The sequence below is a fragment of the Magnolia sinica genome, chromosome 5 (assembly GCF_029962835.1).
Source record: "Magnolia sinica isolate HGM2019 chromosome 5, MsV1, whole genome shotgun sequence".
NCBI lineage: Eukaryota > Viridiplantae > Streptophyta > Magnoliopsida > Magnoliales > Magnoliaceae > Magnolia > Magnolia sinica.
This window is the reverse complement of record NC_080577.1, coordinates 41,818,259-41,832,697: the sequence shown is the minus strand read 5'-3', so window position 1 is coordinate 41,832,697 and position 14,439 is coordinate 41,818,259. Positions and strand designations below refer to the sequence as shown.

The following is a 14,439-nucleotide window of genomic DNA, read 5'->3' as shown; positions in this document are numbered from 1 at the left end:
ATATACCCGTGCCGGGGTTGTGGAGCCCACAGATGTCAGTGACAAATACACACCGCCCATATGTTTTTAAAGACCACAATAGAATAGTAATCTAAAAATCAAGCACATGAAAAACTCATGTGGCCATACCACATGAAACAGTGGGGATTGAACACCAGGGAGTAACGGAAGTTTTGTATCGGATCCTATGTGTTCCTACAGTTTATCAGAGTGGTAATATTAACTGTTTGGATGGCATATAAACATCATGGTCAGCTCTAGGAAGGTTTCAATGGTGGACGTTTCCGTTCCCACTGTTTTGTTTGTTGTGGTCCCTTAATGTTACATAGAAAGATATCCATATAGATTCTTTTAATGAAAGATTTCATAAATTAGTACCATTTTGTTGTGGTCCCTTAATGTTACATAGAAAGATATCCATATAGAATCTTTCAATGAAAGATTTCATAAAATAGTGCCATTTACGTATTAATCAGACACCTCTTTTTGATATCTGCCAAATATGTTTATGTGAAACCGATCTTTTATCATCACAACCTGTCTCGTTAGGACTAATCTTTCTATTTAGAGTTAAAAATATTTTTCTCTTATCTTTTATAATCTTGAATTGCGGTTGTCCTATCAGCCACATCTTTCATTTTTATTTTTATTTTTGTCAGTGAATAATTTGTCCAATCCACATACACCGAAGCAACGAGGCCTTGAAAGCTGCTTTTTCAAGTGTCAGTAACGGGACGTTCTGTCAATCGGGGAAGGTTTTTGGTGACAACACCTGGAGGTACTTCTCTTTGAGGGGCCTGTTGTTGAGACCTCCTGGAAACGCCGTAATTTTTAGAATCCTGAGTTTCAAGGTATCGACTGAGTCGACTTTCCAAGAGTCATCGACAAGACTCACCGATAAAGTTGGAATTTCATCAGTCTCTGGAGGACGGAGACTGGAAACGGGTGCATCTTGCCGAAGAAACACCGAGTCGACTCGCTCGAGTCAACCAACTCACTTCCTGAACTGTGTTTTTATTTGCTAAAGCAGAATGAGCAAGAAGAAGATAATGTACTCTTTTTATTCACTCACGGCCTTGCATGCTCCAAGACTACTCTGGGAGATTCAATCCTCAGTCAAATTTTCAGAGTGAGCGTAGAAACTGTAACTATATCCTTCTCAGCACTCCATTTTTGTTTTCCCACGTAACAAACCCACTCCCCGTTTGATAAACAAAGGCTACATAACTAAAACCCTTACAACTCGTCCTTTCGGTCAACTCTGCTGCTGCTCTTCTCAGCTTCATCCACAGATTCGTTCTCCGATTTTATAGCCTTTTCTGGTTTTGGGAGCTTGAAAGGGATCGAAGCATGCTTCTTGATGAATTTGTACAGTGCCACGGCTGTTCGATCCATTTCTACAGCAATCTGCTCAAGCCCGGAAAAACAAAGAACATCAAAGGCAAATTAGAACAGCTAATTAATAACAACAACGAAATGCCCACCAAGAGAATTTAGGTAAAGAGAACTGATCACCAAGAACCAGTTGAAAGCTTACTTCACCCGTAGTTCAAAAACCTGAAATCTCAACTCAACTCGATGTTCATTGAGGTCGAGTTTACTCAAAGACTCGAAAATATTAGGAAACAAAAATCTATATTTAAAATGGTTAAATTAGGAGTAAGTAATTTATAACCCAACTCCAAAAAACATTTATAAAGACACCTCACTGGTGAAGGGTATTGCTTCCTTGGGTCGATGATAGGGGTTCAAATCTTGCTCCCCACATTCTTTATTTTAATAAAATCTCCACTCAGGAGGTGAGCGACTCAGTTCAGATCACGCTGAGTTGGGTTGAGTTGACCAAGCCATCGGGTTGACACAACTAGTCTGTCCTAATCCAGCCCAGGTCAGGCCAAATATGGAGTTTCCCCACAACTTGGATAAAAATTTTGCCAAGTTGAGTTGACTCGGCCAAATTTCGAGTTGAGTCAGCAAGTTTTGGAACTATAACTTACTACAACTCGTAAACTCATGTTTACAAGCATTTTGGTCCTGAAAATATATTTTCAGGGGCGAGTGGAAACCGGAATTCAAAGCGAAAACACGTAGCACTATATGACCTGTTGTAGGTGAACAATTTTCATAAATAAATAAATAACAATCTAACCAAATAAGTCAAAATTTACCGGATCGGAGCTCTTGCTGTCTGCTGGGAAGAAGAGAAGAGTGGGAAATCCCTCAGCCTGCAAAACCAGCACAGTAGTAGTAAAAACACAATGAACGTATATAACTTGGAAATGTGACAGTTTCCGATTTCAATCCTGTAATTGAACTTTATCCAACCCCACTGCAACTAATCATAGCTTCTGTTGATGTTCAGAGGACTGATTTCTGAGTTCAACCCATCTAAACTATTGATGAACTCACCTAAATTTGTGAAGTCAATGACAAACTCCAATTTTCCAAAAATTTGAGAGTTTGGGTACACTACTCGGAGCTTGCCGAACCGAATCAACTGACCTAGTGTTAAAGTCGAACCTCGACTTGTTGCACATTAGGTGACATGGAAGACCTTTTTCTTTTGTTTACAGGATGCAATGATGTCGTTGTCAGTCTCTCAGTTGGGTAAGCCACTGATCAAGATGGAACCCACCTGAGTCAACCAAGTTGGCAGCCCTATTACCAAGAACTCTTGATTCCATTGAAAAAAAAAAAAAACCAAACTGAGTCAAACTCAAAAATCGAAAGACCAGTTCCCATATGTGACTACAAATTTTTTAACATTGTTTTATGCCACCAGCCACAGAAGGTTGAGATTAGTTATAGAAACATTGTTAGTAAAAGAAAGCCAAGAAAAAAATAATAATAATAATAATAACAAGAGCCAGACCAGGGCCCGTGGGTGCTCATTTCTTGTTCCATCCATCTTAGCCATGACGAGGGACCTGATGCCACGCAGATGCTTGGCAAGTTTGTTGTAAGCTGGTTCCATTGCTTGGCAATGCCCACACCATGGTGCGTATATCTGGTTCAAAGTATGAGAATGACACCACATCAGATGAAATGGGGGTAACAAAGGATCTGTATTGATGCATTGATGTGAATTTACCTCAAGAAGCACGTCCTTCGACTCATCTAGCACAATCTTATCGAAATTATCTCCAACCACTATTTTCACATCCCCATCATTCTGTATCAATCCATTAATGAAAGGATTAAAAGGAGTTGGATCAAAGAGATGAAAGGGAAAATCAGTTGTGAGGAAATGAAATTTAATAGCTTACAGTCTCAGGTATCGGATCGGACTTGAAGAAAGGCTTGAGCCTATCTGCAACAAAACCCTCCCCAAAGGCCTGGATTATTAGAGAAGGCAGAACAGCAAGTATGAATCAATAAGCATTACATGCTTGACAGTCCGTTGATGAGGAGGTTGTTCGAGTAGTAAATTAAAGATGTTAAATCCATGTGGAGATTTGAAACATTCAGATAACAGTGCATCGGTACTTGAAACGGAACTTGAATGTGTGTTGATTATTACATTCTATTGTTCAAAAGCTATCTCAGAACTCAGCCAAACAGTAGAGTTTGGCCTAGCTCCAAGTACTGATCGCAAATCACAAGTTCTTATAAAATCAGTAAGTACTTCATACATGTGATAGGGTCGAACTTGGAGATTGGAAGACCGATTTCCGAGTCAAGTCCAAGTATCTACATGTCATATTAGGTTTACAATTTCAGCTTGAGCTTGTTAGAGAGTAAAAGAACATTAAAGAGAAGATAGAAATTCTGTATCTGACCTTGATGCTGTCTAAAGTCACTTCCCCATCAAACTTATACTTCTTGGGTTCATTGCTTCCTTCATAGCCAAGAAGCTGTAAGCAAATGAACAGAATTAGAAGGATCCATCTCAGGTCTCAAGATGCAGAAAAAGTGGAAAGGTGTTATGGAAAAATCAGTAAATTCAAGAGAAAAAGGGTTATAAGTAATTACATTAGGACCATCTCCAGTGACACCAAAATAATCTGAAACCGGTCTCCCAATGTCCTCATTGTCTTTTTGAACATACACAAAAACAAGCTGCAATGGATCCAAAAATCGTCACAAATGCCACAAATGAAGGCTGGTATTATATAGGTACGTAAAACATATTAAATTTTCTTTGTTGACACCAAGGAACTATACTGAAGAAATAGCCACCAGAATCCATCTGAACTCTAGGACAAACCAACTCATTTTGACTAGCCAAAGCACTGACTTCCAACAAAATCAGAGAGTTCGTGATCAACTAGGCTGGATCAAAATTTCAAGCTAAAAAATGCAAACACAGCTTTCAGAGCCGCATTTGAGCTCGTAAAAGTGGATGATAAGTACACCCCCATTAAACAAGGTTCAATGGAAAATGCATCCACAATTGTAAAAACCTATTTTAAAATGCAAATCACACTATTTACCTTTCCCTTGAAAAATTTTGCTGCCTCTTGGAAGATTGGCAAAACCTTCTCAGAAGCGTCTGACGTGGCAAAGAGCAAAACCTGGAAAGAAAGCAGTGATTCCAAGAAGCTTTAAAATATCTTTATCTTTAGATGCAAGAAAGCAATTTCTTATGTTAGTAGAGCCAATGCTAACATACAGGAAACATGAGCTCACCTGTTTATTGATTGGATTCTCAAAAATCATCTGAGCACTTTCCCTGGTAAAAATGGTCACCAAAGGTAGCTTGTTGGCAAGGACAAAGTCAACTATTGCAGGCTTAGTGAGCTGACCTTCTGCAAAATGGAAAGCTCAAATGTCAATGAAAGGTCCCTTGAGAGCACTTTCAATGCAATTCAGCCACAGGGAAGGCAGTGAGGGAGCTAACCAAAGAAACTTAGTTTCTCATCATCCTTCTTCAGCAACACCAAAGCTGGACGTTTAGCTTCAGGTTCAATGTGGAAAAGCTTAGCTATATGAGGATTGGAAGTTTGGTAGAAGTTGACATCGTCGTCAAGTTGTGAAGCAGTGGCAAGTTCTTCGCTCTCTGGACCCTGTAGTTTTGATAGAAATCAAGCTGACATAACAATAAAAGATGAGTGTAATATAGTATGAAGAGGTACCTTCCAGCAATCTAATCCTTAATGGTTTGCTTCGAAGGTATTTACCAAAACCACCCTCAGTTTTCTGAAAAGTGACTAGCATGGCTGACAAGTGACCAAAATGACAGCGAGTCACCCATTCTACAATGTGTCTTCAACTCTACAGGGCTAGATTCCAGAGAATATCAGACCGTAGGTCAAAAACCTGAAAACTCGACTCAACTAGATATTCAGCCAGGTCAGGCTGACCCAAAGACTTGACTTGACTTGACTTGATATTTAATCATTAAATGAAGAAGAATTTAGGTTAATAATAGATATTTTCATGATATGAGTTTAAAAATGGGTTATTTTGTTTTAAAAAAATCAGCATATGTTAAGTCAGTCATGGCGCACGCACTTTTCTGTGGGATCTTGTGTTTGAGTCCCACACTGCACTTGGATATATATATATATATATATATATATATATATATATATATATATATATATATATATATATATATATAATTCTTTGTTTCTTAAAATTAAAAAGGCAAGCATTCAGCAAGTGACTCGGTTTGACTAACATCGAGTTGCATCAAGTCAACCGCATTGGCAAGCTGACTTGCCGGAGTCTCATTCAGAAGTGAGTTTCTTGGTGACTCAGCTCAAAATTTTGTTGAGTCATGTTGACTCGACCTTATCTTGAGTCAAGTTGCCTAGTATGCTTCAGACATTTAAAAGGTGTTTTGGAGCAATTCATTTTAAAAAATGAGAGTTTGTGTGTGTGTGTGTGTGCGCGCACGCGCGTGCGTGCATATATATATATATATATATATATATATATATATATATATATATATATATATAATTCTTTTTTTAAAAAAAATTAAAAGGCAAGCATTTAGCAAGTGACTCGGTTTGACTAACATCGAGTTGCATCAAGTCAACCGCATTGGCAAGTTGACTTGCCGGAGTCTCACTCAGAAGTGAGTTTCTTGGTGACTCAGCTCAAAATTTTGTTGAGTCATGTTGACTCGGCCTTATCTTGAGTCAAGTTGCCTAGTATGCTTCAGACATTTAAAAGGTGCTTTGGAGAAATTCAATTAAAAAAATGAGAGTTTATATATATATATATATATATAAATTAATTAAAAGGGCAAGCGTTCAGCAAGTGACTCAGTTTGACTAACATCGAGTTGCATCAAGTCAACCACATTGGCAAGCTAACTTGCCGAAGTCTCACTCAGAAGTGAGTTTTTTGGTGACTCAGCTCAAAATTTTGTTGAGTCGTGTTGACTTGGCCTTATCTTGAGTCAAGTCGCCTAGTATGATTCAGACATTTAAAAGGTGTTTTGGAGCAATTCATTTTAAAAAATGAGAGTTTTTGGCAATTTGATTATGAATCTGTCAATAACACTGAAACCATGAAAGTCAACTGAATTGTATAACTCCCACAGGCAGCACAAGGAATTGTGTGTTTCACATATTTCTTTTGAAACAATTGAGGGTATTTTTATTAAAGTTTTCAGGCCTGTTGCTGGAATTTGAAATTTTCAGCACGGCAACATCATTTTCTTCTTTTCACGTAAATATGAGAAAGTGAGGCTCTTGGAACCGGAAAAAAAAATTACTAAAACCAATAATGATGACTTTGTCTTTAAATAAATAAACAAGACAATCCATGTACGACTAGAATATCCACAGATTTTCACAAATTACAAGAACTATTGTTAACGGCAGAAATCTTAATCTCAATAGTAAGGTCAATCCTCCTCACCTTTCCAGGGTGTTAATCCGCCAATAAAGTTTTAGGAACTCAGATTAGACTCACTAAGAACCTGAGTGTTGACTTGAGACTCATAGTGTCAATGATCAAGATTGCTAAGCTCAAAAGCTTATGCTAAGTATATGACGAATTTTTAACTGCTTGACTAAGACTATAAAGAAATTGATCAGGCTCTTCAAGTTTCTGTGCTTGATTAAGACTTTAACTGGGCCTGAGCCTTCATCAATTAGTTGAGTCAATGAGGTTTTTGAGTACTTGGTTATACTTTTAAGACCACTAAAATCTCAACATTCCTAATTCTTGGCCTGTTTGATTTTCATTGTTTCACCGGGAAAAGGTAAAAACCCTGGAAATGGGTGATTATTACCATTTCACCTGTTTGAATATTCATGGGGAATTTCATTTCTTCGAAACCAGTTCAAAAGTAGTAATGGCCATTTTAAGACCCCATCTTGATGTATATGATATATCTGTTCCGTCCATTCATTTTATCACAACATTTTGAGATATGAGAAGAAAAATGAGTTAGGTCCAACACTCAACTGGCCATACCAAAAGAAACAATGGCCCTAGGAAGCTTTTAACGGTAAGTATTTAATTCATATTTTTCTATGGCGTGGTCCACTTGAGGATTGGATATGCCTCGTTTTTTGGCTTATATCATAAATTTACCTGACATAATAGATGAACGGTGTGAATACATGATATACATCATGGTGGGACCCACAAATATTTTACAGTATTTGCCATTTTTACCTCCAAAAAGTAGGCAGTCAAATCAGCTATGGGGAAGAGTGCGGCAACTAGGGAGGGAAATAATTATTACCATGTACCAGGGTATTTCCCAGTGAATTAGAAAATCAAACACGCCCAGTTTTTAATACCCAGAAATGGTGTACTCTCTCAATTATGTACGGCTAATAAGGGGAGTAAAAAGTACCATCAAAGAGTCGAAGAAGCCCAAAACCACTTTACTCTCAGCACTCAATATCTGTTCAGCATCCTCAATAGTGGTTATGTTGTGAATACCTGGTCCTGTCTTTTTCTTAATCCATGTCACTATAGCATCCCTGCAGATTAATATCAAAAGATATTGGCCATTCAAATGAATATAAATAGTTGAAGCATGCCATTATATTTCTCCAAATATGAAAGAGAAGTAAAGCACTACTTAATCACAATTTCCCAGTAAAACATAGCCTCATGTAAACAATCTTAAACATACATGGAAAGAAAAACTTGGTGTAAAATATGTAGATCCAGGTCTAAAACAGTCCATTCAAGAGAAAAACAAAGGTAGTCCAGAACAGTTGTAGATATCCAAATATTTGAAACAAAAATTAAAAGCTTTATAAACTACTCTTAGAACTGGAATTGGCAACATTTTTCAAATATACAAATGCGCATGTGGAGGTGCTATGAGGTCGAACTCATGGAGCTTCCATGAAGTTGAGCTCCATGGGCCCCTCCGTTGTGTGTGTTAGATATCCAAACTGTGCATTTGGTAGGTTGCCTCTAGGTTATGGGATTTCCTAAAAATCATCAGTATCCGAAACTCAAGTGGGCCACACCATTTGAAATTGTGTGAAATCATGCCTAAAACATCTAAAAACACTTGGTAGGGTCCATTGAGTTTTGGAATGGCCTGAAATTTAGTGTGGCCCCTCGTCCCAGTGGGACACACATAATGGATGGGTTGGATGTCTAAACCACACCTTTGTGGGCCCTATAAACAATCAAGAAGGTTTCAATGGGTGGGCATCCACTCTCAATTGTTTTCTGTGGTGTGACCCACCCAAGTCATGGATTGGCCTGAATTTTAAGTCCATGGGCCACCATGGAAGGGTGCATCTAATTGATGGTGTGGATATTTGACACACATCACAAGGGGCCTACATAACTCGATCTCAAACTCATGGAACTTTTCCTTGAGTGTAGGGAAAAGGTAGACATCACCGAGCTTCCTACGAGGTAAAGCTCTATGGGCTCCACCGTGATCTATGTCAGACATCCACCACATCAATCAAATGCACTCTTCCATGGTGAGCCACAGGCCTAAAAATCAGGCCAATCAATGACTTAGGTGGACCACATTATCTATTGAAACATTCATGATCATTTATATGTCTATTGTGTGTCCCACTTGGATGAGGGATCACAATAAGTTTCAGTCGTATCAAAAACTCCCGGGGGCCACCAAGTGATTTTAGATATTTTAGGCACAATTTCACGTGATTTGTATGGCGCACTTGAGTTTCAAATGCCGCTGATTTTGGGATATCCCTAACCTAAAGGGATATATATGAAGTCGAACTAATGGGAATTCCCATGAAGTCAAGCTTTGAGCCAACATAATATATGTCAGCCATCCACCCATCAATCAGACACACCCATCCCATGATGAGCGATGGGCTTTAAAAAAACAAGGGCAATCAATGACTTAGATGGGCCACACCACAAACAACAGAGTAGACACCAGCCCACTGAAACCTTATTATCGTTTATACCCACCATTGAAACCTTGATGATCGTTTATATGGCCCACTGAGATGTGTTTTAGACATCCAACCTATCGATTATGTATATCCCACTTGGATGAGCGGTGACACTAAGTTTCAGCCGTATAAAAAACTCATGTTGGCCCCACCAAGTGGTTTTATATTTTTTAGGTACAATTTACCAGAATTTCATATGATATGGCCCAATTGAGTTCTAGATACAGCTCATTGTTGGGATATATCATAACCTAGAGGGGACCCACCAAATGCACGGTGTTGACGTTTGACACACATCATGGTGGGGCCCACATAGCTTGACCTCACGGGAAGTTCCCATGAGGTATGGGTCCCCTTTAGGTTATGGTATATCCCAAAAATCAGCCATATATGAAACTTAGGTGGGCCATACCATCTAAAACTATGTGAAGACATGCCTAAAACATAAAGAAGCACTTGGTGGGGCCCCCTGAGTTTTGGATGCGGCTGGAACTTGGTCTGACACCTCATTCAAGTAGGGCACACAATGAATGGTCTGGATCTGTGAACCACATCTCTGTGGACCCAATGAATGATTATGAATGTTTTAATGGGAGGGTAACCCCTCTCAACTTTTGTATGTGGTGTGGCCCACCCAAGTCATGGATTAACTTGATTTTTAAGCTTGTGGCCTACCATGTAATGGTTCATCTGACTGATGGGGTAGATGTTCGGCGTACATTATGGTGGGCCCACAAGATCGACCTTATGGAAAGTTCCCATGAGATCGTCCTCATAGTACCATTTCCACACACACACACACACACACACACACACACACACACACACACATATATATATATATATATATATATATATTTGTGCACACGTGTCTTGGGCATCTAATCCGAACAGTCCACGTGATGCGGAATCTCATGGAACTCCAAGAGACAAATTTTCACTCTAATCTACAATTCTAGTGGGCTATAGCAAAGAGAAATGCAAATCGAGGGAGAAAATTGTTTTCATTTTTCATGGCCCACCAGAGTTTTGGATCAAAGTAAAAATTGAGCCCCTGTAGTCAAATCGCGTGTGATGGGTTCTCAAAAAAGTTAACTTGTAGACATAATTTTGACCTAAAAGTATTCAAAAAAAAAATAAAAATGGAAGTATTAGCTTAGACATTGCAATAACTTGAACAAAAAAAAAAAAAGTGACTGGTTCTCAACTATTAGAAAGGGAAAAGAATGTAGAAAATTGAGAAGATATTTCAGAAAAATCCGCTATTATCCCTAGATTATCTGTCATCGAGCATTTCAGAACTAGCAATTTACAGTGAAGTCGATCCGATTCCCATTCCAAAATCACGAGATTTCTTGTCATTACCAAATTAAACATTAAGAATTTCAAAAAAATAAAAATAAAAAATCATCTAAAGCATTAGAATATATGAATAATCACATAATCAGAGGAGCTCAAAGCTCTAGTCAAGCAAGTCACACACCCCAGCATGAAATATGCATGTGAGATATGATTCATTCACCAGTTACTTAGGATTCACCATCTATGTTCTTCAGCCAGAGATGACGCCATGCTGCTCTGCTCATCAGGTTAGGATACGCGTGTACACTAAAAGCTCGCATTCAACATACACCAGCCCCCACCTTAAAAAGCAGATTGCCCCATTTTTTGGCCAAGGCACAAATACACTAGGGTCCACGCAAGTAATATTCTAGCCTCGTATTTCTCCCACGCAATCCGCCTCACCCGGCCAAAGAAACCCAAGGAAGAAAATTCCTAAACTGGAAACTATTTTAACATAATCAGGCCAAAAAAAGGAAACAAAAAAGAGCAGAACTAGAAACAGATCCGGAATCTTACTTGTTCCTCTGCTGCCGATACGGCTTATGAACTCCATCAGCGAAGAAAAGTACCGTCGGAAGCCCCTGCACGTCATACTTCTCTGCGAGCTCGCTCTCGACAGTTGCATCGACCTTCGCCAGCACTACAACTCCTTTCAGTTCTGTTGCTGCGGCCGCATACTCTGGCGCCAGCGCTTGGCAGTGTCCACACCAGGAGGCATAGAACTCCACCATCACGTACCGATTCTTCTCAATAAAGGAGCTGAAATTCCCTTTCTGGAGCACAACGACGTCCTCGTCGTCGACCTCTGGTGGCGGCGGCGGGTACGCGTCACCGTGTTCGAAGTCCGGAAGCCCTTCGAAGTTTTCAAATTCGCCGTTGCCGTCGGGGAGGTAATCGGGATCAGGTTCGCCGGTGATGGAATGCTCTCCGCCGATCGGAGATCCGGCGTCGTCTTCTTCGAGGAAGCTGAGATCTTCTTCTTCTTCTTCTTCGTGGTTGAGCTCGTCTGATTTCTTGGAAGGAGTTGCAGAGCAGAAGCCATGGCAGACGAGAAGAGCTGAGATTGAAATAGCAATTATTAGGGTTGGAATCGCCATTTTCACAGAGAAACAGGTTTTCCGATGTTTTCCGATATCGGGAGCGAAAATGCGTTCAGATCTCAGCGTTTAAATAGACAAAGAGGACACCTCCGGTCCGTTGCGCTTGAGATGAATCTCCAAGTTCGTCCCTCATGGGACCAGGTAAATGCAGTGGTGATTGATCCGAACCATTCACTGCTGAAGCCTGGTTTATATTTAGATTTAGAACATCCATGCATCCATTTACTCCCCTCTGAGAGGCTAATAACAAATATCTTTCGGCCTATCAGTGTGATTTTTGCAGTCATCCATCCATAGATGGAGATTTAATCATCTGATCGTACGAGCACACTGGCAGCATCATGGTGGACCAAGAGTGATTTACTTCAATCGCGATTGAGGTATATAGCCTGGTCGCGATAGAGAAACGTACGCCTCGTCGCATTTTATGTGGCATGTACGATGCATGATAGAATGTCACGCGTGGGGGTCATTGATTCGGAGTTAGAACATCGTAGCTGTTGGGAAGAGTTTAATATGAAACGTGGCATCAGGGAGCCGTTACTTTTGAGGTATGAAGAGAGGGGAAATTCTGCAATTTGAGACATAAATGAGGGTTATTTAAGGATTTTTCAGAACTGAGGCTGGGGCTAGTTTCGTAGGGCGCGATATGCCTGGTTCCCTGGAATCAGCCATGTGGTTTGGCACACTGACCGTGGGGCCCACCTCAATATATTTGTTTTTTATCTACGCCGTCCATCCATTTATCAAACGCATTTTATGGCATGAGCCCAAAAATTAAGCAAATAAAAATCTCAGGTGGACCACACTACAGGAAACAGTGGTGGTTGAACGCACACCATTAAAAACTTCTTTAGCCCCAATGTAATGTTTATTTGCCGTCCAACCTTTTGATAAGGTCACATAGATCTGGATGAAGAGAAACCCGAATATCAACTTGATCCAAAATTTCCGTGACCCACTAACTTTTTAATAGTCATGCACCACTGTTTCCTATCATGTGGTCCACCTGAGATTTTTATCAACTTCATTTTTGGGTTCATGACATAAAATGAGTTGGAAAAACGGATGGACAGCATAGATATACATATAATATATCGAGGTGGGCCCAACGGTCAGGGTAACACCCACGTCTTTGATTCCGGGTTACCACTTAAGTGGCGCCCAGTTTCATAACGTTTGAGATTCTAGGGAAAACTTTGGGATTCCGGTAGAGCAAGATTATCCATATACATGCACACAGAAATCACACTCGTGGGACCCATTTATCTACAAATATGTTGTCTAAATCATGGATCCAGCTACTAATGGGGAGTATCATCTTAATCGGCCAATAGACGGATATAATGGACGGTTAGTACAGGAAAAAATAAAAAATAAAAATTTGAACTGCTAACGTTGAACAAAAAATTCCATTAATCAAATATCACAATCATACAATTGAGTGTATTTTGGGTAATTACAACATCGAACGTTTTTACTACTGTTTTAACAGCTTATTTTGTGCATATATTTATGCCATATGTGTAATTGACGCGGGATGTGCATGATGACTCAGATTCTTCCGAGTAGCACATGATTCCTCTGTGCAGGTAACGGCGCTATTTCCTCCCGTCCCGCGCTCATGTTTACTGAAATAACGACAATGCGGATATTGTGACGGAGGAGTTATTCGGTACTCAGGCAGAGTACAACTGTTCATACGCATGCATCGATAATGGGTAGAATTGGCGTATACCTGTTACTGACTAAAATTAAAGCGTCCAAATCGTGGGATCCTTTGTATTAGCTCATAAAACAGGCAGCGGATCAGGTGTTACCCGGGTAACACCGTAGTGGGTGTTTACCTCACCGTGGTTCCCACTTTGATCTATATGTTGTATATCCACGCCGCCCATAAAAATTTGAAGTTCTTTTCAATTAGGACATGTTCCAAAAATGAAGTAGATCCAGATCTCAAGTGGACCATACAGTAGGGGTTGAATGTCCGCTATTAAAAACTTCTTGGGGGCAAAAATTTTGGATCAAGTTAAGGTTTGTGTTTTCACTTCATTCAGGTCCGTGTTACCTAATAAACAGGTTGGATGTGACAAAAACATTATGGTGGGCCTAGGAAGTATTTGATAGTAGGTTGTTAATGACCACTTTTTCCATAAGTGTAGTCCACTTGAGACTTCAATCTACTTCATTTTTAGGACCATGTATAAAATGAGTTGAAAAACGGATGGATTGGATATAGAACATATACATCAAGGTGGGCCCTGCAGTTAGAGAAACACACTACTATGGTGTCACTTGGGTGTGGATGCTAGATCGCAGGTGGATCGTGCTCATAAGAGTTCTTTTAGGCCTCTCTTTTTTTTTTCTTTTTTTTCTTTTTTTTTTTCTTTTTTCTTTTGGTATAATTGAGACTTGGGGTGTTATATGAATGACTTGAGTCATTACAACCCAGTTTGCTCAAATTTCCGTACTCGGTTAGACCTTGCAGAACCTATATATAAACCAAATAATTCATGGATTCTCGTCTAAATGACTCCTAGTTTGCAATCTAGAATTTGGAGTAAAGGATCACGTTGACATAGAAGAAAGGTGTTAGGAACCCTCTATGCCTATATAAAAGTACAGCATGTACTTAACATGACTAGACAAAATATAAGAGATTTGATTACTTCTTG

At 39.6% G+C, this 14,439-nt stretch overlaps 1 protein-coding gene across 4 annotated transcripts; it reads right to left on the bottom strand.

Moving 5' to 3' along the window:
• Window positions 1-1,032: 1,032 nt before the first annotated feature.
• Window positions 1,033-12,096, bottom strand: LOC131245969 (protein disulfide isomerase-like 1-4). Of its 4 annotated transcripts, none has more exons than XM_058245802.1 (12): window positions 11,181-12,079; window positions 7,766-7,895; window positions 4,841-5,006; window positions 4,630-4,748; window positions 4,434-4,514; window positions 3,973-4,059; window positions 3,780-3,854; window positions 3,267-3,335; window positions 3,092-3,172; window positions 2,873-3,007; window positions 2,169-2,225; window positions 1,033-1,410 (listed from the first exon to the last, which is right to left on the bottom strand). In XM_058245802.1, the coding sequence occupies exons 1-12, from the start codon at window positions 11,759-11,761 to the stop codon at window positions 1,237-1,239; spliced, it is 1,755 nt and encodes a 584-aa protein (XP_058101785.1). In that variant the 5' UTR covers window positions 11,762-12,079; the 3' UTR covers window positions 1,033-1,236. The 4 variants fall into 4 exon arrangements, with proteins under 4 accessions (XP_058101785.1, XP_058101786.1, XP_058101787.1 ...); XM_058245803.1 differs by having other exon boundaries at window positions 1,033-1,407; window positions 11,181-12,067; XM_058245804.1 differs by lacking the exon at window positions 2,873-3,007 and having other exon boundaries at window positions 11,181-12,096.
• Between the last annotated feature and the right edge of the window lie 2,343 nt (window positions 12,097-14,439).